At 41.7% G+C, this 23961-nt stretch overlaps 1 protein-coding gene across 2 annotated transcripts in view; it reads right to left on the reverse strand.

Moving 5' to 3' along the window:
• The window catches only part of KLHL3 (kelch like family member 3), a 111729-nt gene that overhangs the window by 66763 nt on the left and 21005 nt on the right, over window positions 1-23961 (reverse strand). For both annotated transcript variants that reach the window (XM_089909357.1, XM_089909356.1), the window contains exons 3-4: window positions 14956-15062; window positions 2873-2994 (exon numbers count right to left, since the gene is read on the reverse strand). In XM_089909357.1, the coding sequence (XP_089765483.1) occupies window positions 2873-2994; window positions 14956-15062 (229 nt within the window). The remainder of the gene's footprint in view (window positions 1-2872; window positions 2995-14955; window positions 15063-23961) is intronic.

A 23961-nucleotide genomic window follows, 5' to 3' on the forward strand; every position in this document is an offset into this window, starting at 1 on the left:
CCAGAGGCTGGCAGAGTAAGAGTCTTCTCTGATCAGAGGTCACTGAGTCCCATGCCCTCACTTTACAGTCAGAAGACTGACCCCCTGCAGTGGGAAAAGGCAAGAATAAGAGTACTGTGTGAATGAACATCAAAGCTGAGGCCTGGACCCAGGTCTCCATTCAGACTTGATTCCTGCCTCATCTTTAGTTCTGCATGCCCTCTGAAGCTGCACGTCTTCACGCTGGCTCCCTCCCCACGACCCCTACAAAGTAGTTTTTAAAAGTAATGGCGACGCCATTTTCTCCAGAATCCTCCGATTACCCTATCTGTTGCTACCTGCCTTAAGGTAACTGGTGTTGTAGAGACCACCGCTGGGTTAGACCAAAGTTGCAAAGATAAATACCCAGCCAGGCAAAAAGGATCCAGAATGGAACATCTTCTAACTACCTAAGCTTTTTAAACACTTTGTACTTCACAGGGAAAAAAAGTTTATTAAATAAACACATGTAGAAAGGGGAGAAAAAAGCTGATTCCAATTATACAATTCTACAATCTCCCCTAAACAGTGTTTTAAGTTTGTTTGTTTTTGTTTTGTTTTAGTGACCTAAAACAACAAACAAATTTATTTTCTTACATCTGGAAGTCAGAAGTCCCAAATGGGTTTCACCAGGCTAAAATCAAGGTGTCAGCAGAGGTGAGCTCCTTCTGGAGGTTCTGAGGGAGAATACGTTTCCTTGCCCTTCAGGCTTCTAGAGGCACCCACATTCCTTGGCTCATGGCCTCCCTATCTTCAAGGCCAGAAACATCAAACTGAATCCTTGCCAGGTCACATCGCTCTAGTTCTCTCATTCCACCTCCCTCTTCGATTTAAATACCCCTAGCTATTACACTGAGCCCACCTGGATAATCCAAGCTAATCTCCCATCACATGTTCAGCTGATTAGCAACATTAATTCCATCTGCAATATTAATTCCTCTGACATTCACCCTAACACATTCACAAAATTCCAGGGGTTAGGACACGAACATCTCTGGGGGCTACTATTCTGCCTACCACACTGTATGATTAATGAGTTACTGATATACCCTAATGCAAGATTTTTAAAAATTATTTATACCCCTGCATATTTTTAGGTTGACATCTAGCATTATTCATTAGAGTTGAAAGGATGTAATTTCTGGCATTTTGTGAATCTCAATATTTATATCAGTCTCAAAAGTACCTAAATGAATTTAAATGTCATGGTGATTTGAAATCACTATCACCCATTAAAAAAAATTTTTGCCATACATGCCCTATACATATTTTATACTAAATTACTTTGCACTTACTGTTACTGCCCAAAAGTCATTCAGCTGTTTAAATTCCGCTGCTAGACCTAGTATGTAACCATGACCTCGCCCACTCTACTCTGGATGGGAAAGACCAGAAATAATGGAATGGCTATGCATTTTATTGTGTATAAAATAAACCTCAATTTTAAAAGGGCAGGGGAGGATTATACCAGATCACTGTAGAAACTATGCCACCCAAAAGTCTGTCTAGGGTCCAGAGACAAAAGCAGTCTGTACCTTGGGGCAGGCTCTGCAGGCCCAAATGCAGGGTGCCTCAGACCATCAGTCTGCCTGTGCCCTGACACCCCCAGCAGAGTACCGTTCACCACACCAAGCTAACTTCCACTCATCCTGCAGTCCTCAGCTCAAATCTTATCTCCTGAAAGAGCCCTTCCTAGATTCCCTCCTTCATCCAAATTGTTCCTTTCCTTCAAAGGACTTACCACAATTTGTGCATAAACATTACTTGTGTGCTTATTTGATGAGTGTCCATCTTCACCCCTAGACCACAAATTCCATGAAAGCAGACAATGGAATGACCTCTGCTCACTGGTACAAACACAGTGCCCAATAAAGTGTCTGGCATGTAAGAGGCACTCACATCTGGGCCAAATGGAATCAATACACGATTATCAATTCGGCCTCCCAAATACCTCAATCCTAGAAAAGGGGATGGTGTTCTGGATAAGGGAAATAGGTATTTTGGTCACCAGAGAGGTATCGGCCTATTCACCTAAATAAGGTGAAATTTTGCTTTAAAAAAAAAAAGAAGGAAGAAAAAACCTCCATATCCCACACAATTTCCATTACTTTAATTAAACAGTAAAATCCTTAATGACAAGAAATAGTGTATCCTGCGTCTGTGTTTGGCCTGGTGACTCATAGGGTTCCAGCGTGGGCCACACCCTCAACCATCTTCCCTTCTGAAGCATGACGCTGATGTCTCACGTCCCCACAGTAAAGATCCACACCTTTGGGTGAAGCAGTGTCTTCACTGGCTCCTATTTCAAGGCTCCAGATGGCTTGGGATGAGGGCAGGGCGGCGAAAGGAGGAAAAGGCACAGACAACATGTCTCAGAGCAACATGCCCCTACTGACACTCAAGCCTGGTGCTTGGCACCTCCACAGGCTCAGAGGCATTTCGCTGACGAACAGTGAGAGAAGAAAAACTTTTAACAGCCTAACAAGCCAATACTCAAAATCCCTGAGATGAGATAATGACTGAGGAGAAGAGGGGTCACCCAGGCTTCTAATTCTTCCTTTACCAACACTTTAAACCAGCATGAGTTAAAGACTTTCTGCTCTGGAGCCCAAGCTCATTCAGAGGGATTTTGGCCTAGTGGTTAAGAACGTGGGTCCCATGGTCAGGCAGGCAGGAGTTTGACGGTCGTTCACCCTGGCCATGTGACCCAGGGCAAGTCACCTACTCTCTCTGGAGCTTCAGTTTCCTCTCCAGTTACCAACTGAGTTGTTGTGAGGGTTAAATGAAATGATGATGTAAAACAGTGGGCCCTGAATATACAATACACTGAGCTATTAGTTGGAGCCGAGTTTACCTGGACGTTCTCTTCAGTCACCTCAATCTCGGCCGTATAGATGTAGTCAATCAGCTTACTCAGGGTCTGCCCATCCACATCCTTGATTTCTATCTTCTTGGCTTTACTCTCAGACATGTCACCTACAGTTCAAAACAAAAACAAAATGGACATGAACTTGGTGCCTAGGGTGTGCTTAACTTTCACATGGCCTCCTGCCCTGTCTTGGCAACATAAAAGCACTGTCTGTGCTCCCGGAGGCAGCAGAAGGGCTCAGGCACAGAGGAAGATAGACCAGCTGACATCAAGGTCACAACAACTCTGGGTCTGTGATCATCCACAAACTCAATTTCAAGCATTCCCCACTCTACCTGTTGCCCATTTCCACTCTGAAGGCAAATCTATACGTGATAAAGCATTCAACCAAGTTACTACAAACTTGTACACGGGGGCCAGGGAAAGTGAATGAGATATGCACCTGTCCTCAAGAAGGAGCACCTGTTCTAGTAGGGCATATATATAAAAATACATGAGATGATAAGAGCTTAATAGAGGTATATGCAAAGTACCAGTAGAACAACAATTTCTTAAAAAAACAATTATTGAGTGCTAACTCTGGCCAAGCACTGTGCTAAGCACTTTAAACTGTTGCCTATTTTAATCAACAACCTATGAGTGTTATTAATATCATCCCCATATTACAGATGAAGAAACTGAGGCACAGGAGTGTAGGTAATTCATTTTGCCTACAGTCATACATCTAGGAAGGGGCCAGGCTGGGATTGAAAGCAGGGAGTCTGACTCTAGAGCCCCACACTTGTAATCACTATGGTGTATTGAATCCCAAGAATGCAGACGATAGAGCAACAAATCCTGTCTGGGGAATCCAGGAAGGCATCCTAATAGGAGGTCACATTTGAGCTGGGTATTCCACATGCAGCAGAGGTGAGGAAGGACGAGCTGGATGCAGGAATCATCAGTGCAAAGACAGAAAAGTGCCAAAAGTATAAATGTGGGGAACAGTGAGAGGGCAGCACGGCTGGTACATGGGGTGACAGTGAGAGGAAGGAGGCTGGAGAGGCAGATAGGGGCCAGGACTTGCAGAGCCCAGCAAACCATGCAAATGAGTTTGCACTTTATCCTAAGAGTAGCACCACTGAAAGGTTTTAAACGAGGGAATGACATCAACAGATGGGTGTCTTTGAATGAAATTTTGGATGTACTGGTGGAAGCTGGATCAGAGGCAGGGAGAACAGATGGGAGGCCCTGACAATAATCCAAAAAAGAGAAGACAGAGGCCTGTGAACTAGGGCAGCAGTGGCACCACATGTGCAGTCACGAGGCCCCTGACTTCAGCCTGCCCTCTCTATACAGTGCACAGTTCTGTCTAGAGCCAGGCTCCTTCAACAAGGGCTGCTGATTTCAGAAGGAAAAGACAGGCAAGACATGTGTCTTTGTAGACTGAAATGAAGGGCAACATGACTACTAGAAACAGGGATTCAGAAGTCCTTCTGTGAGTGTGAAAACTGAGCCTGGGCGGTTGTTTTCTCTCTGTGGAATCTGTGCACTGGAGCCAAGAAAATAAAGTACAATACAGCATGTGGGCTGCAGACGCCCACCTCCAAGCTGCATGGACTGCACATGATTCCTCCACCAATCCCCAGTTCCCACCCTGACACAGTTCTAGATATGAATGACTCTGAACAGGGAGGAAAGGTGGGGGCGGGGGACCTATTCCAGACGTTGCTGGCTCCCACTGCTGCCAGATCAGGTAGCCCAGAGACCTCCAGTTGGTCCTCTCTTCTCTCTGACTGTAGTAGAAGCCAGTGAAAAGTCTTCAGCACAAAGAGACCTGAGACAGGACGAAGAGGCAAAGAGGAAACAGGAAAAGACGGTGGGTTTCTCCTCTACCTATAAAACAGGCTCTCACAATCTCTTTCTTGAATTTACTCTAAGGCAAACAAGAACATACACGCGGGTTTCCCTGGTGGCGCAGTGGTTGAGAGTCCGCCTGCCGATGCAGGGGACACGGGTTTGTACCCCGGTCCGGGAAGATCCCACATGCCGTGGAGCGGCTAGGCCCGTGAGCCATGGCCACTGAGCCTGCGCGTCCGGAGGCTGTGCTCCGCAACGGGAGAGGCCACAACAGTGAGAGGCCCGCGTACCACAAAAAAGAAGAAAAAAAAAAAAAAAAAAAAAAGAACATACACGCAAGGAAATCAGAAGTTAAATTCATCTCTCCAAACAGCTACTAAGACATTCACAAATAAAGGTCCAGTTGGTAATTATATTGCAAAAGATCATCAAAGATAGCCAATTATTAGTTTAAGAACTTGGACCTTAAAGGGACTTCCCTGGTGACGCAGTGGTTAAGAATCCGCCTGCCAACGCAGAGGACGCGGGCTCAAGCCCTGATCCGGGAAGATGTCCCAAGCCGCGGGGCAACTAAGCCCGTGCACCTCAGCTACTGAGCCTGCGCTCTAGAGCCCGTGCTCCTCTACAAGAGAAGTCACTGCAATGAAAAGCCCGCACATGGCAACCAAGAGTAGCCCCCGCCCACCGCAACTAGAGAAAGCCCACGCACAGCAACGTAGACCCAACACCCAAAAAATAAATAAATATATAAATAAATAATAAAAAAAAAACTTGGACCTTAGAAAAACGAGCAACCAGCAACCTGACTGCAAGAACCAAGAGACTCAGAAGGCCCTTAGTGAGTGTGAAATCAGAGCCTGGCCTGATTGCTTTCTCTCTATGGAATTAGAGCTTGGGAGTCTGCTTAGGGTTTTGTAACTTGGGGGTAAACAAATGGAAACTCCTGAAATTGCATGAAAACATTTGTATATGTGGGCAAAAGTCTGATTTTCTGAGGGGATGAACAAATCATTTTCATCAGTCTCAAATGTCCAAAAAACATTAAGACACAGTTTTCTAGATGGTGGGACTTTAGGAGATTTTTTTTCTTGCTTCTTTATGTGAATCAAAAGTTTCTAATTTCTACATTAAGTACTTAAAACTCCAACAAGGAAGGAAAAAATGAAAAAAATAAAAAGAAAACCTAGGGCCTCAAAGACATGTATTTTCTGAGAAATTTACCTTATAGGAAATAGGAGACCTATATAAATCATAAGCACTCATAAAATGCAATTTAATATCTCTATGAAGCAGTAGAAATCACTGCACCAAACTAAGACATCAGTTTAAACAAATCCTGAAAGTGGCAGTAATAATAGTTGCTACTACATGCAGGCCCTCAGGGTTTACACACATTATTTCATTTAGTCCTTGCAATGACCCCAGGAGGTACTAGATATTACTTCCATTTTACAAATTATAGAACTGGCATATCAAGAGGCACTTGCACACAGCTAGTAAGAGGCAGGGCTGGGATCTGAACCGTGGCCTAACTCTAGACCTCATGTCATTTCTAATAAATCCCTCCATAATTTAAACCTGGCCCTAACTAATGGCTTTGATAAAAGTATTCCCAAACAAAGCCTATGTCCAAATTCTGAGCCAACTTATACTTATTACCCAGTAAGCAAGAAAGAAGAGAGATGGGATCTTGTCCTCAACACCTAACAAAGTGCATGACATATAACAAGCACTGAAAAAATATTTGTTGGTACAGGGAAAGAAAGAAAGAAGAGAGGCTTTCTTTTGACATCTCATAAATCCACAGACTCTGATAATTCTAAAGAGGGAGAAATCATCAAAGGCTTGGTCATTCTTACTACTTCACTCACCTCCACTACTTTGACAAATATTTCTAGAGAACAGAACATAAGCCCAATAAGTCCTTCTCTATTCAAGGTCAACCCAAGAGACCTGTTCTGCTGGTTTTTCTCAAGAGGCCCAGCCCAGCCACTTCAGACTCTGAACTTTCAGAAAAGAGGAAATGCAGATGGCCAACAGACACATGAAAAGATGTTCAACATCACTATTCATCAGTGAAATGCAAATCAAAACCACAATGAGGTATCATCTCACACCTGTCAGGATGGCTATCATCAAAAAGAACACAAATAACAAATGCTGGTGAGAATGCGGAGAAAAGGGAAGCCTCCTACCACTGTTGGTGGGAATGTAAATTGGTGCAGCCACTGTGGAAAACAGTATGGAGGTTTCTCAAAAAACTAAAAATAGAACTACCATATGACCCAGGAATTCCATTCCTTGGTATACATCAAAAAAAAAAAAAAAAAAACCCAAAACACTAATTTGAAAAGATACGTGCATCTCAATGTTCACAGCAACATTATTTACAATTGCCAAGATATGGAAGCAACCAAAGCGTCAATCAACAGATGAGTAGATAAAGAAGATGTGGTTTATATACACAATGGAATACTACTCAGCCATTAAAAAGAATGAAATTTTGCCATTTGCAGCAACATGGATGGACTTGGAGGGTATTATAATAAGCAAAATAAGTCAGACAAAGACAAATTCTGTTTGACATCACTTATATGTGAAATCTAAAACATACAACAAATTAGTGAATACAACAAAAAAGAAGCAGACTCACAGATATAGAGAACAAACTAGTGGTTACTACTGCGGAGAAGGAAGTGGGGAGGGGCAATATAGGGTAGGAGATGAAGAGGTACAAACTATTAGGTATAAAATAAGCTACAAGGATATATTGTACAACACAGGGAATACAGTCAATATTTTATTTATTTATGTATTTATTTATTTATTTTGGCTGCATTGGGTCTTTGTTGCTGCGCGTGGGCTTTCTCTAGTTGCAACAAGCAGGGGCTACTTTCGGTGTGGTGTGCGGGCTTCTCATTGCAGTGGCTTCTCTTGTTGCAGAGCACGGGCTCTGGGCACGTGGGCTTCAGTAGTTGTAGCATGCGGGCCCTAGAGCACAGGCTCAGTGGTTGTGGCGCACGGGCTTAGTTGCTCCGTAACATGTGGGATCTTCCCGGACCAGGGCTCGAACCCATGTCCCCTGCACTGGCAGGTGTATGCTTAACCACTGCGCCACCAGGGAAGCCCAGTCAATATTTTATAATAACTATAAATGGAGTATAAACTTTAAAGATTGTGAATCACTATATTGTACACCTGTAACTTATATAATATTGTACAGCAACTATACTTGAATTAAAGAAAGAAAAAAAAAGAAAATGTCTGTTTGTTGCACATCTTTTGTCCTCTGTTAACAACATATCCTGTTCTTCCAGATAGATCATGATCTACTCAAGGGCAGATATTTGTTCATTCATTCACTCAACAAACATGTATCAAACAGTCCCCATGGGCAAGGCCCAGAGGACACAGTGGTGAACAAGTCATGTTCCCTGCCCTCATGGAGCTCAGTCTAGTAGAAAGAGGGATAAGTAAACCAACAATTACAAAGTATGTTAAATGCTAGAAAAGGAGGTTCAGCTTAAAAGGTTCTTAAGCAGGGAAGCCTATACCCTGAACTGTATGCAAAATGATGAGCACACAGGAGCACACATTTACTATTTTTTGTGGAAAGAATCCATTGTTTTCATCAGACTGATTCATAATGGTTAAGAACCACTGATCTAACATGAGATCTGGAGGAGTCATGGTTGTTCAGAAGAGCAGTGAGTATGAGGGAAGAATATTCCAGGCAGATAGAATAGTGTATATAAAGGTTCGGAGGTAAGAAAGAACATGACCTATTCTGGGACCATAAGAAGTTGAGTCTGGCAGAAGCACAGCATGAAAAGGGAGGAAGGGGGAGAGGAGCTGGAGATATAAGCAGGGTCTGGACCACTTGAGGGTCTTGTGGGCCATGCTGAGAAGTTTAGACTGCATTCTAAGGGCAATGGGGAGCCCTTGACAGACTTTAAGCAAGTAAGGGATACATCATATTTTTTATTTTGGAAAGATCACTAAAGCTACAGCATAGAAAATGGGTTGGGGGTGAGGGAACAAAATAGGAGGCAGGTTGACCAATTAGAAGGCTGCTGCAGTAAATTAGATGATGGCAGCCTGGACTAAGGGTCTGTGTCTTGAACTTCTTTAAATCCTCAGGCTCTACTTTAAGACCTTGCACCTAGAAGTCTCCAAGAACCATAAAGAGCCCAGGAAAGCAAGTCATGGTTCTCGACATAGCAAGCACACCACATGCGCAACAGAGCTCTTTTTAGGTGGAAGACTGCCCAAGGGGGAACAGGAGGGAGGAGGTACATCTTGAGGAGCCAGGAGGGAAAACCTTTCACCATCACAGAAGACTTAGGAAGGCTATGAAATCACTGGCTCATCCTCTAGATCACTGATATAAACCCAACCCTATTATTCAGCCAAAGAAGTCTCAAGAGTGAGAAAGGAATGGTAGAGTGGCTGCGAAGTCTTTCTGAAGGACCAGACATAGACCACCAACCACCCCTACAAAGCTGTATGGCAAAGGGAAGAAAAAGTGCATTCAGGAAGCCTTGTGTTATGGAACTCTTCCTCACTCCTCAGCTGAATCCTTACTGTTTTAATTTAATTTCATGATCTGGGTAAAAAGAAAACAGAAGGTCCTTATCCTTTGCACAGTGATCCTGCATGGGTGTTAAGATGGTTATTAAACTCTCTTACCACTAACCTAAATCTGTCTAAGTCCTAATATCTGGGTTGCCAACTCATTTGCCTAAAGCTGAGACCTATGTCACATGTTAACATCACATGAGAAAAAGAAATACCCTGTCATGTCCCTGAATCCCAGCTAAACTTCCTGCAGGTGAGCAGCCTATGCCATTTAACTGCAAAAGGCTGACCTCTGTCTCCTGTAAAGTAAGGACATTCCCGGCCCTGCCTTTAAGCCAAGGCTATGTGAGAGTCAAAGGAGATAATGAGAGTCTGAGAACTGTGGCAGCAGGATTCAACAGAGCGGCAATGATGGATATCACCCCAGCACTCAACCTCCCTGGAATCTCATCCTTCCTCCACTTGGAAAGGTCTTTCTGCTCAGCCAGAGGCACATGGAGCACCAAGTCAGGAAGGAAATGCCTTCCTGATATGAAACAGAGATGTTTCATATCAACCCTAACCACCATCAGGGCGGCTGGTATCAGAGCCACCCCACACATCCACATGAGCTCTGTAAACTATGATGTGCTCTACACATAATAAGAGTAAACTTTATTAAGTACGTATTCTGTATTGGGTGCCTTATTTCCCTTACCTGTATCTGTTCCCTGGTTATTGTTATTATTGTTTTATTGTTGTTATTCCAGTCTCATAAATAAGCAAACAGGATCATAGAGGTTACGTGAATTCCCTACAAACCGATCAGGTGCTGGAGTCAGGTCACGATGGCTCCAAAGCCCTTTCCAAGACACCACACCATCTCCCAATGCAAGGTGGCATTACCACCCCTGTGTTTAATCCTTAGCAAAGAGGCCTCTGCATCAATAACTCCAAACCTCCTCTATGAACATTCATAAAACATTTCTTACCAGTGATCCTCTCCAATGATGATCTAAGTTTCAAGGCTGAGCTACTCCAAGTCCAGACAAGTCTACCGCAGATCATCTTGGTCAAATCAGTTGCACCTTAATGGGTGCTGGTGGGTGTCTGAATAGTGGTCTCTTTTCCTAGACACTACAGAGGCCTATGTTGAACTACATCCAAATCAATTCCTGAAAAACTCACCATTTCCTTAGAGGCAAAACCCTCAGAAACCAGACCCTATCTACTCCGGCTAATCTCTCAAGGCCCTCTTTATACAAAGAAAGGATTCTACTCCCTAGTGCTCCCTCCCTCCCTGCCCCACTGCCTTGGATTAAGTCTTGCTAAACTGCATGTTATGCAAAGATCTTCAAAAACATCAATACATCATACAAACACTCAGAACACAGACATAGGCCAGGGCCTGGCAGAGTCAGGCATAAAGAAAGGGTGAAACAATGGTTCTATGGGATGAGTGCATGCCTGGAGGTAAGAGGGCCAGGCCCTAATTTTTCTGCTTGAGGCTAGTTGGTGCTTACATTCCAAGCCCCTTGCCTCTTACCTCCAGCACATTCCTGACTCTCCCCCCTATTTCTGTTCACCATATGTTCGAAGACACCAGTTGAATATCAGCCTACATCTAATAAAAACTGGACAGTAACTTTTCTTTAAAAAAACAAAGCCGGGGCTTGCCTGGTAGTCCAGTGGGTAAGACTCTGCACTCCCAATGCAAGGGGCCCGGGTTCAATCCCTAGTCGGGGAACTAGATGTGGCATGCATGCCACAACTAAGAGTTCACATGCTGCAGCTAAGAGTCCGCATGCTGCAACTAAGAAGTTCCCATGTCACAACTAAAAGTCTGCATGCCACAACTAAAAGATCCATATGCCACAACGAAGATCCCACGTGCCACAACGAAGACCCAGTGGAGCCTAAATAAATAGAAAAATAAAAACAAATAAAAAAAACAAAGCCAATTTAATCAGCCACTGCGTGTAGCACAACAGAGCCAGAAGATGGGACAGCTCACTTCCAGGGCTTCTTTTGGGATGGAGTTCAAATGTCTTTTAGCCATGGTGATGAGCCTAAGGCACTTAGTCCACATATTCTTTAGAACTTGGTTCTTTTAACACCAAAAAATGGGATTGTTTTCAAAGTTTTGGATGACATGAAGGGATCCATATGGAGTACAAACACTATAGTACACAGAACACATAGAAAAGGGCATGACAGAAAGAGGGAAAAAAAACTGACTGGGCTATTTTGGGGAACTTATCTTCCCCTGGGATGGAGGTGCTTGATGGGGGGATGGGACCAAGGGGAATTTTAAGTATTCCATACTCACAGAGAGAAGGAGGACAAGACCAGCCCTTCTGGCCTCTCCAGTCACACTACGCTGAAGGAGTGGAGAGCAACTCAGGTGACTGCCCATCCCAGACCTTCTCACAGGTTGGCTGCCTTTGGACACTCTTCTGTGGGCACTCAGACCTCAGTTCCACACTTATTACAAGTTATTCTGGGAAGGATATGGTCAAGGAGTGGAGCTGGTATTTGGAACCATCACAGGACATTTGGGCAATATGAACTCAGAGGACAAAAAAATAAAAACACTTTAAGCCTCAGTAAAAGATCTTAATCCTACACTCAAGTCAGAAGAAAGTCACATGCATTTCCTTTTCTTTGGGGCCTTAGACATGCTGATAGAAATGGGCTCAACAAGAGTCAGCTGGGCCTTTTCATCACTAATTTTACGCATTTTGAAGCTGAACCTGATAATTAGAACAAAATTTTGCCATGTTACTTTTTTTTTTGTATCTGTTTACCAAGGTTTAAGCAAAACCAACGGGCCTCAGAAAATACATGAATCTGATGTACTGCCGATGGAAGCATAAGCTGGTACAACTGTTCTAAGTGTTGTGGAACTGAGGCACGTGTCTCACAAGAATTCAAAATGTGCACACACTTTAACCAAGTATTTTTTATTCTAGGGATCTAAGGAAATAATCAGGAATGTAAGTAAAGACTAAGTTGCAAGGATGCCCATTTTAGCATTATTTACAATAGCAAAATATTAGAAAGAACTATAATTTCCAACCAATAAGGAAATGGATTTTCAATTCGGATACATATGATGGAATCTTATGAGGCCATTAAAATAATGATGTAGATGTGATTTCATTGCCATGAAAATATATTGACAATATAGCGCTAAGTTCAATTAAGCAAATTTTCATTGAGCACCTACTGTACGTAAGACCACGCTAGGCAGCAGGGACATAGCAGTGAATTTAAAAGGTACAGTTTTTACCCTCATAAAGTTTATGACTGACCAGGCAAATCAGACAGTGAGGAAGTAATGAGATACGTAGTAATAGTAAAGAGAACCATAAGCTATCACAAGAGTAAATGTATTACATGTATTTTTTTTGCTTGCTCACATTTTCTAATTTTTATTCTGCAATGAACATATGTGAATAGTGTTTGGATGAGTAGATGGATAGGTAGGTGGGTGGGTGGATGGATGCACAGACAGACAGATGATGGATGAATGGAGGGATGGATGGATGGAAGGAAGGATGGAAGAATGGATGGTAACCAGATTCAGTGGAAAGCTTGGGGTAGGCAACATATTAGACTGCTTTCTTCTCTTGATTCCTCTTCCCTTCAATTACTAGAATCCAAGACCTGATCCAGAAGCACCTTTTCTCTCCCTTTTTAAAATCACCTTGTTTTGCTAGGCACTTCCACTACCCCCAGAGGCAAGTTCATGAGCAAAAAGTGGAGCCAACAGTACAATTTATTGTAATTCCAAATAGACTCCTCTCTCAACACTGGACTTTCCAAACCACACAAACAGAGAAGAATGACTGGCAGAACTATTTACTGAAGTTGCAGCTAAATAACTATTGTAGACAAGATAAATTATTTTAAAAGAAAGAGACGGATGAAGGACAAGGACAAAAAAAGAAATAAAAACCTTACTACTAGAGTTTGAGGCTACTCCAAAGAGAATGTGGCTCAAAATTTCCAGGTAGTGAAATTAGCTGGTTTTCCAGGCTGCACTGTGGAATTCCTGGCCCAAGGCTCAAAGTGAGGTAAGTGTGGCTTGGTCCACTTAGCAAAAGCACTGCTCCAAGTTGAGGCCAGGTCCTTCACATGACGAGCCAAGGGGGACATACATGTGAGGAATTCTCCAAACGCCAAGTGCTAAGTACTCCCCGCCCCACCAAGAACCACTCCTGCCCAGCACAGGCTTTGTACTATATTAGGAAAAGGGCAAGAGCCTATTCAGCAAAGATGTGCCTGCACTCACCCATCCTTAGCAACACCACATTCATTCATTTAACCTTCACTTATTCAGTCTCCTAAACATCAGGCCCTGGGGTGGGCGCTAAGGATTCAACAGTGACAAGACATAAGACATAATCCGCAAGCACCCAAAGCTCACAATCAAGGGTAGGAGACATTTTGTTCATTAAAACAATATTTTAGTCCTATTATGTACCAGGTACTCAGGGTACAGAAACAAACAAATCTAACAAGATCCCTGTCTTCATGGAACTGATACTCCAGTAAGGAGACACAGGTAAAAAATATATAAACAACCAACCAATATGATTTTCAGACAGTGATAAATGTTATGAAAAAAATAGAGTCAGGTTATGGAATAGAAAGAGACCTAGTGGGGAACTACGGCTCAGGTGGTCAGAGAGGAGGCAACATTTGATACAGGGTGAGAAGCAGCAGGTACATGAGACCCCAGAGCATGACCACCTCAAACCCCAGGAAACAGATGAGCATTTAGAGTGATAGTGACCACACTCAGAGGAAGCACAGGGTACAGATAAGTGTGTGGAAGAGACACCTGACCTCATCCAGCTGGCTTTCAGTCAGCAGTGATGGATACAGCACTGCCTGCACCTGGCTCAGGGGAGGTGCTGTGAGGTACTGCAGACAAGAAGCTCAGCCCGTGCGTTTCAGGGAATTCAGTCTTAGAAATAATACACGTGCAATAGTTGGACAAGGCTATTTGGCATGTTCAGGAAACAGGGACTCCCTGGAAAGTTGGCAAAGGTACTGAAACTGAATGCAGATGGTGAATATACCTCTGTCTTACTCTCCCCACCCCAAGCCCCACCATCACTTCTGCCAACTCTACCGCATTCCTATGAAGGTTAGAGGAGACTCAAGGTCCCTGCCTGGAAAGAACAGCTAAGGAATAACAAGACGTGGGCCAGCTAGGCCAGCCAGCCCTGGGCCAGGCATCCAGAAGCCAAGTTCCACTCATTCACCATGTGACCTCAGGCAAGTCCCTTCCTTTCTCTCAGCCTCAAGGTCCCCCATCTGCAAAATGACAGCTCAGAAGCCTGGGGATGAAGCCAAGAGTCTACATGCCTAACCAGCTCCCTGGCATGATTATGATGCATGACAAAGTCTGAGAATTCATAGACTATATGATGCTACAGAGTTAACTGCAATAGGGGCTGCATGCTTGACTCGCCTGGCTGAGGGCCTGTCACAGTGCTTTGCATCTCCACGGTGCAAAGCAAAGAATCTGGCACACAGGAGCTCCGCAGGGTGGGCGTCACAGCCTTCTTTCCTCCCCCCTCTCACGCCACCACCCTCAATATTCTCCCAGTGGGGCTGCAGCCCCACAACCATGGGTTATTGTTTGCCCCTCACCATACCTGTGAACATCGCACAGAAGTAGGGGCTGCAGGCTGCCAGGACCACACGGTGGGCTTCTATCTCAACATCTTCTGCCACAATTACCACGTCACACAATAGCTGTTTGCTGCAAGACACCAGTGGAAGAAAGGATGGGTCACAGCACCAACTCCCACCCCCAGCCACACAAGGGTATTTTTTCTCCCCCACCCTCCACATTCCATACTATCACCACGGTTGTCATACAGACCTACCATATCTTAAGTTAGGCAGGGAGATGGACTCATCAACTTTTCCAAGTCCCTAATAAGCCCCACATTCAGGCTTTCCTAAGGCACTCAACTCTGTAGAGATCTAACTACTGTGTAGCTGCAAATTCAGGGCTCCTTCATTTGTCTTCACATCTCTGCTCCGCAACTCTACAGGCTATGACTGAGAAAGGGGGACAGCAGTTCAAGGAGCAGTGGGAAAAGCTTTGGGCTGTTAGCTGAGTAACTGAATGAATGCCAAGGAGCATGAGCATGCCACTGAGGTGTGCCACCAGCTAGAACAGGTATTAACTCTTCCCCAAGGAGTCCACTGCCTGTGAAACACTGGTAAGAGGCCAGCCAGATCTGGAGGACTCAGGTATGTTTCTTCCCACTCAGGTTTAACACTAACATCAAAAAGACTCCGCTGGTACACACAGTGCTCCCTAAAGACCCTGGGCAAACTCCAATTACTGCAATTATTAAGAAAACTGTAACTACATTTTTACTTGTTTGTCACCCCCATACACTATGAACTTTAAAAAGGACTTGTTCACTGTTATATCCTAGACACCCAGTTGCATGCATAGCACACAGTAGGCCCTAAACTTTTACTAAATAAATTAATAAAGGAATGAAATTTTAAATAGGATCAATCTACACTCAGAAACAGAATGAATATTTGACTACTTTGAAGACTGAAAGGGTACCACAAGCCCTATCAATCCAAGAATTTTTCCTCTACCAGCCTTTCAAGTTCTTATCCTGGCTATTATCAATACAATAGTCAACATTTCTTGAGTTACATGTGCCAGGCACTGTTCTAAGCACTTTTTTTAATACATATTATTTCATTTAACCCTCTCTACAACTCTATGAAGTATGACTACTGTTATGCCCCATATTACTAAAAAAGGAAACTGAGGCCCAGAGAAGTTAAGTAACTTTCCCAAGGTCATACAGAAAGGGAGCAGTGGATTCAGGATTTGAATATAAGCAGCTGAACCCAAGAACCCATGCTCTTAACTTCTATAGTATCCTGGTCACCACTAGTCCTTGCTTTAGATTAAAGCACTAGAAGTGGGAGGGAAGACAGGGAGGATAAACACATTTCAACTGTGATCCACTGGTAGTGGTTACTTAGCGCACTATACTGGATTGAGAAGTCTGAGGTCATGACTGGGTTCCACGTGACAGGGATGAGATAAATATAATGAGTATGTCATGGTTAATAGATGGAAGAGAAGCTACATATTTGCTCTCCCTGGTATAGCATATTAAACCCTTGCCAACTATTCAGACATTAGTCCAGGTTCACTTTTCAGAGAAATAGAGTCATACAGCCTGGGAAGGCTAGAACCACAAATGCCCTTAGAGATCACCCTATGTATGAAGCTCAGAGAGGTGGCCCAAAGCCACAGAAGCCTTAGTCTTGAACCTAGTTCTGACTCCAGGTACAGTACCATAATGCCTCACGATTGGTTGACACTTAGAATGGGAAAAAACAGTAGCTAGGTTATCTCCAGTGGGGAACGGTGACCAGGAAAGGTTCAGCATATAGAATAAGGTACCAGTGAGGGGGCTTCTGGGAAGGGTGAGACCCCTGAGCACCAAGAGGCAAAACCTGGGGGTGGGACCTCATCCTGCAGTGAACAGCACACCTTACACACGAACTTTATCAGAATAAACCAGCTCAACTGGGAACAGAACTGGCTCTGCCCCAACAGGCTACAAGAACATGGACAAATTGACCCCATCAGTTTTCTCATCTTTCTTAGCTGCCTTGGGACATATACTGTGGGGACCAAATGAGATTGCAGATGCTACTTGAGAATAGGCTTGTTTAAATATGATTAAAATATATTGTAAAAATGTATTCCCAACAGTATAGACTCCGCTTGGACATTTTCATTTCTATTAAAGATTCTGGGGAGAAAACAGAGTTATCACTGCTATTTAAAAGTACAAGTAATTTTTTTTGGTAACCAGTATTTTAATAAGGAAAGTGTTGACACAGATGGGTCAGAAATGCTGAGCAAATTTTCAGTGCCAGGTGATGGGCAAGCAAATGTCAAAGTAGGATATCTTACACAAACCCAGAAGAGCTGATAATTCTTGAACAAATGGGAAAGAGACCAGAAGGAATGAGGAGTAAAGATGGAGAATCCAGTCAAACAAATAAATGAGAGCAGCTCTGACAGGTGGGAAGTGTATCTCAAGGCCAGAGAAACTCTAACCTGGGAGAGTGACCAAGAAAAACTTGCCACAAAGTCAGGGTAGGCTTTCCCAGGTGGTGGGAAAGCCTGTCTACACACTGGAGACATCTCAGTCTCCACTATGCAGGGAAAAGGGAAGAGGCAGCTCTACAAGCACTGCATGGCTCACAAGCACTTCTAATTCCAATTACCAGAGATCCTGTGAGATCCTTTTTTCTGAAGTATCAGACACTACTCCAAAGGACAGTCTTGAGGAGAGAAAAGTAGGGCTATACACACTGTGATTTGTAGGAAATAGAGTAGAGCTGTGAGGAAGGAGCTCAGGCCCTGGAATCAAACTGACCAGGGTTCATGTCCCCTGAGTATCATAGAACTGATATGTGTTGTAAACAAGATAATGAATAGCGCTAATAGTAAACATTCAGTAAATATGTATTTCTTTTCTTCCTTTTTTCCACAAAATACTTCAGTCAAGACTAGAGTAAGTTTTGGACATGGTAAATTTGAGCTGCCTTTTGGACATCTAAGTGGGGCTGTGAAGTAGGCAAGTGGATACTAGGGTCTGGAGTTCAGAGGTGGGAAATGGTTAAGAAGTTGGGGGAAAGGGGAAGAACCAACAAAAGAGATGAGAAACCAGCCAGTGGGATAGGAGGAAAACCAAAAGAGTGTGATGTCCAAGAAGCCAAGTAAAGACAGGGATACAAAAAGGAAGGAATGATCAATTGTACCAAATACTGCTGATAAGTAAGATAACATTAGGGTGGCTAGCCAGGGCAATTAGGCAAGGAAATGAAATAAAGGGCATCCAAATTGGAAAGAAAGAAATAAAACTATCTCTATTCACAAATGACATGATCTTGTACATATAAAATCCCAAGGAATCCACTAAAAAACTACTAAAATAAATAAATGAGTATAAGGAGGTTGCAGAATACAAGATCAATATACAAAAATCAACTGTGTTTCTGTACACTTGCGGTGAACAATCCAAAAATGATATTTTTAAAATCCCATTTACAATAGCATCAAAAAGAATAAAATACTTTAGGAATAAATTTAACAAAAAAATTCAAAACCTATACCCTAAAACTATAAAACACAGTTGAAGTAAATTAAAGACTTAAATAAGTGGAAAGATCTCCAGTGTTCATGAATTGGAAGATTAATACTGTTAAGATGGCAATTCTCCCCCAAAATGTTCTACAGATGCAATACAATTTCTATCAAACTCCCAGTTGGCTTCTTTGCAGAAAGTGACAAGCTGAGCCTAAAATTCAAATGTAAATGCAAGGGACCTAGAATGGCCAAAACAATCTTGAAAAAGAACAGAGTTGAAGAACTCAGGTTTCCCAATTTCAAAACTCTACAAAGCTAAAGACAGTGTAGTAATAGCACAAGGATAGATACATAGGTCAACAGAATAGAATTGAGAGTTTAAAATAAACCCTCACATTCACAGTTAACTGATTTCTGAAAAGGATGCTAAGACCATTCAACCGGGAGAGAATAATCTTTTCAACAAATGCTGCTAGGATAACTGGATATCCACATGCAGAAGAATGAAGTTGGACCCTTACCTCACACCATACACAAAAATTAACTCAAAATGGATCAAAGACCTAAATGTAAGAGTTAAAACTATAAAACTCTTAGAAGAGACATTGGGGTAAATCTTCATGACTTTGGATTAGGCAGTGGTTTGTTAGGACACCAAAAGCACAAACAAAAAAAAAGATACATTAGACATCAAAGTTTACAACTTTTGTGCTTTAGGACATCAGGAAAATGAGAAGAAAACCTACATAATGAAAGAAAACCTTTGTAAATCATATGTCTGATAAGAAGCTTGTATCTAGAATACATAAAAACTTTACAACTCAATAATAAGTAGACATATAACCCAATTTAAAATAGGCAAAGTATCTTAATAGACATTCTCCAAATAAGATACAGAAATGGCCAGTGATCACATGAAAAGGTGCTCAACATCATTAGTCATCAGAGAAACGTAAATCAAAACCACAATGAGATAACTTCTCACACATACTAGGATGGTTATAATCAAAAACACAGAAAATAACAAGTGTTGATGAGAATATGGAGAAATTGGGAGCTTCATACACTGCTGATAGAAATGTAAAGTGGTACAGCTGCTGTGGAAAACAGTCTGACGGTTCCTCAAAAGGTTAAACACAGAGTTGTTATTTGACCCAGGAATCCCACTCCCAAGAGAAATAAAACATACATCCACACAAAAACTTGTACCTGAATGTTCACAGCAGCATTATTCATAATAGCCAAATGGCCTCAAATCTGTATATCCATACAATGAAATATTATTCAGCAATAAAAAGGAATGAAATACTGAGACATGCTACAGCATGAATGAACCTTGAAAACATTATGCTAAGTAAAAACTGTTAGTCACAAAAGACACATTATATGATTCCAAAATAGGTAAATCATAAAGACGGAAAGTAGACTAGTGGCTGTCTAGTACTGGGAGGTGAGTGAATAGGGATAACAGGGGGATTACTGCTAAAGTATACAGGGTGATGAAAATATTCTAAAATTGATTGATGGTTGCCCAGTTCTGTGAATATAATAAAAGCCATTAAATTGTACACTTTAAATGGGTGAATTGTATGGTATATGAATTATATCTTGATGAAGCTGTTACCAAAAAAAGAAAAACAGCATATACATCTGCAAAAAATGAAAATTCTAAATCGAAAAGATATATGCACCCCAATGTTCATAGCAGCAGTATTCACACTAGCCAAGACGTGGAAGCAACCCAAGTGTCCAGATGACTGGCTTAAGAAGATGTGATACACACACACACACACACACACACACACACAAGATGGAATACTGCCCAGCAATAAAAAAGAATGAAAAATCTCCATTTGCAGCAACATGGATGGACCTAGAGAATACTATGCTTAGTGAAATAAGTCAGACAGAGAAAGACAAATACTATATCGCTTACATATGAAATCTAAAAAATAATACAAATGGATGTATATACAAAACAGAAACAGACTCACAGACATAGAAAACAAATTTATGGTTACCAAAGGGGAGGGGGAGGGGGAAATTAGGAGTATGGTATTAAAAGATATAAACTACTATACATAAAAGAGATAAGCAACAAACATTTACTGTACAGCACAGGAAATTATACTCAATATCCTGTAATAACCTATAATGGAATATAATCTGAAAAAAAAATGAATCAGTATGCTGTACACTTGAAGCTAACACAATATTGTAAATCAACTATGCTTCAATTTTAAAAAGTTATACTAAAAGCAAGAAGGAATAAAAATTTTAAAGGCTAAAAAAATGATACACTTCAAAAGAAAAGAAAAACAAAAAGCAGTGTGCTAAAATGGCTCGTTACTAGTAATAAAGCCATACTGGAAAACAATCTAAAAAAAAAGATGAAGCAGAGAACTTTTTGCAATGGAGAAATGAGAGATTCAAATTGTAAAGATAAGATAGAAGATTGTTGCTCCTTTTCAGGCCTGATGAGGGGTTGCTATTCCAACAAGGACCACGTGCCCACTTGCTGGTTGGCTGGTAAGTCAGGAGACAAAGAGCCATTAGGGCTCTGCTGCCCAGAAGCAGCTGTTGGTCTGACCAGAGCAGAGCGAGGAAGTGCAAAAGGAGGAGGAAAGCTGGCTGGTTACCATGTCAGCAGCCCATTTTCTACAATGCAAGTATAAAGAACAGGAAACACGTGAATTGTGTGATTCATAAATTGCAAAGAATATATGTGCTTGAACTAAAATAGCTTAAAATTGAGGGAGGGGAATGTGAAAATAATGCAAGAAATAACCCTAGGTCCCTGGAATATCAGGTAACATTTCATTAGCCTGACCCCTGAATGGCAAGGTGCTTCACCCTGGTCTTCATCAAAACAAAGTATGCCTCTCGCCGGTTCCCATTAAACTCACCCAAATCAATAAAGTGTCTATTCAGGCCCCCTTTCTCTCCCTGCCTCCCCCATTCCATGCTACTTTTTTAAGTTAGCCATTTAAATACCTTAGAATTTGATATAGTCTTTGAACACCACTAGAATACAAGCAAGATTGAGGGCAAGACTTTGTCTCACCTACTGCCATATGCCTGAAGCAAAAAATTGCCATCAGGGGACTTCCCTGGTGGTCCAGTGGTAAAGAATCTGCCTTGCTATGCAGGGGACACAGGGTCGATCCCTGGTCGGGGAACTAGGATCCCACATGCCGCAGGGCAACTAGGCCTGCGTGTCAGAACTACTGAGCTCACGCGCCTCAACTAGAGCCAACGTTCCACAAACTACAGAGCCCAGGCATCCTGGAGCCTGCGTGCCAAAACTAGAGAAGAGAAAACCTGCACACCACAACTAGAGAGAAGCCCACGCACCACAACCGCAACAAAAGATCCCGCGTGCCGCAACTAAGATCCAACGCAGCCAAAAATAAATTAAATAAATAAATAAAGACATCTTTTTAAAAAAATCGCCATCATAATAACAGCTAACACAGAATGTTCACTATGTTGCAAGGACTCATAAAATATCTAAGGAATAAGCTATTGCTATTTTTATTATGCAACAGGCTGTTTAAATTAGCAATTCTACTTCTAGGAATTAATTCTATAGAAATAATTGTAAATATGCACAAGTACTTAACAACAGTAATATATGTGCTGTCACTGTTCTAAGCACTTAACTTATTAATCCTCTTAACAAGCCAGCAAGACTGGAACTATTATTAGCCCCATTTTATGGTTGACAAAAGTGAGGTTGGGGATATTAAGGAACTTGCCCAGGTTCACAGCTAGTCAGCACTGGAGCCAAGATTTGAAACCAGGCTGCCTGGCTCCAGAGTCTATGCTTGTGACCACTGTGCTATCCTGCTCCACACATAACCACTGCAGGTATTATTTATTTGAGGGATTGGAAAACCTAGACACCCAACAACAGGGAAGTGTTTTTAAAAAAAACAAAAATAGAATATCATTCATCCACTTAAAATGAAGTTGTAGAACAGTAACACAAAAAATTTGTTCAACATAATGTTAAGAATAAAAATCTGGTTGAACACATACACTACTGTATATAAGACAGATAAACAAGGACCTACTGTATAGCACAGGGCACTCTACCTAATATTCTGTGATAACCTATATGAGAAAAGAATCTAAAAAGAATGAATATATGTATATGTATAACTGAATCACTTCGCTGTACACATGAAACTAACACAACATTGTAAATCAACTGTACTCCAATAAAATTAAAATATTTTTTAAATAAATAAAATAAAAGTCACCCATAGGAAAAAAAATCTGGTTGAGACGTATATATTAAAGAAAAAAAAGATCTCCTAAGGGTTAACAATGGTTAGCACTGTGACTTTTTGCTCACCTGTATTTTCTAAATGTTCTATAATATATTCTTTTTACAAAAAATTTACAAAATTTACAAATTTTTAAAGAAAAATTTAAAGGTTTTAATTTAAAAACGAAAGGGAAATCCATGCCTAAACCTGAACTAAAATTTTCCCAACCAAAACATAAACAGATTGTGGTCCATTTGAAAAAATCAAAATCAATTTGAAAAAATCAAAAGGCAGAACAAGACTGTGATGGTTAATATTATATGTCAACTTAACCAGGGTAAGTGATGCCCAGATAGCTGATAAAATATTATTTGTGGGTGCGTCTGCAAAGGTTTCCCTAGAAGAGATTAGCCTTTGAACTGGTAGACTGAGAAAAGAAGATCTCTTTCACCAATTTAGGTGGGCATCATCCAATCCACAGAGGGCTTGAATAGAACAAAAAGGTGGAGGAAGGATGAATTCTCTCTTTCTCTTCTTGAGCTATACTGGCCATCTTCTCCTGCCCTCAGACATCGAGGCTCTTGGTTCTTGGGCCTTTGGACCGCAAGACATACTCCACTGGCTCTTGTTTCTCAGGCCTTCAGATTTGGACTGAATTATACCACTGGCTCTCCTGGTTCTCCAGCTTGTAGACAGCGGATTGTGGCAATTCTCGTCCTCCACAATCATGTGAGTTAAACTCCTATAATAAATCTCCTCTTACATATCTGTGTCTATATATCTGGTTTTCCAGAGAAACAGAAGCAATACATATATATAAATAATATAATAATAATAGATATATAAATAGATATATTATTGGTTCTGTTTCTCTGAAAAACCCTGACTCATACAAAGATGATTCACTTAAATTTCAGCAAAGGACCAGTGTTTTCCAAAATAAGTTTCACAGAACACTCGGTCTATCCATAACAACAACAACTAAAGAGGATTCAAAACCATGTGGGAAACCCTGTTAGACAAGTTTATTGTATGACTTCTCAGAGATTTTAATATGCCTATATATATTATGAATCTCAGGGGGTGGGTATAGCAGTTTTATATAACATTTTTCAAACTCATTTTGTTACAGATCTCTTTTTCCCCACAGAGCATCTTGAGGAAATGTTCCTCAGAACAGCCTTGGCAAACGCTGACTTATACAAAAGAGAAGCAGCAGGACTGTTGGAGGA

The sequence above is a fragment of the Delphinapterus leucas genome, chromosome 3, assembly GCF_059928025.1.
Source record: "Delphinapterus leucas isolate spDelLeu-1000000601 "Yukka" chromosome 3, BTC_Dleu_Yukka2, whole genome shotgun sequence".
NCBI classification, from domain to species: domain Eukaryota; kingdom Metazoa; phylum Chordata; class Mammalia; order Artiodactyla; family Monodontidae; genus Delphinapterus; species Delphinapterus leucas.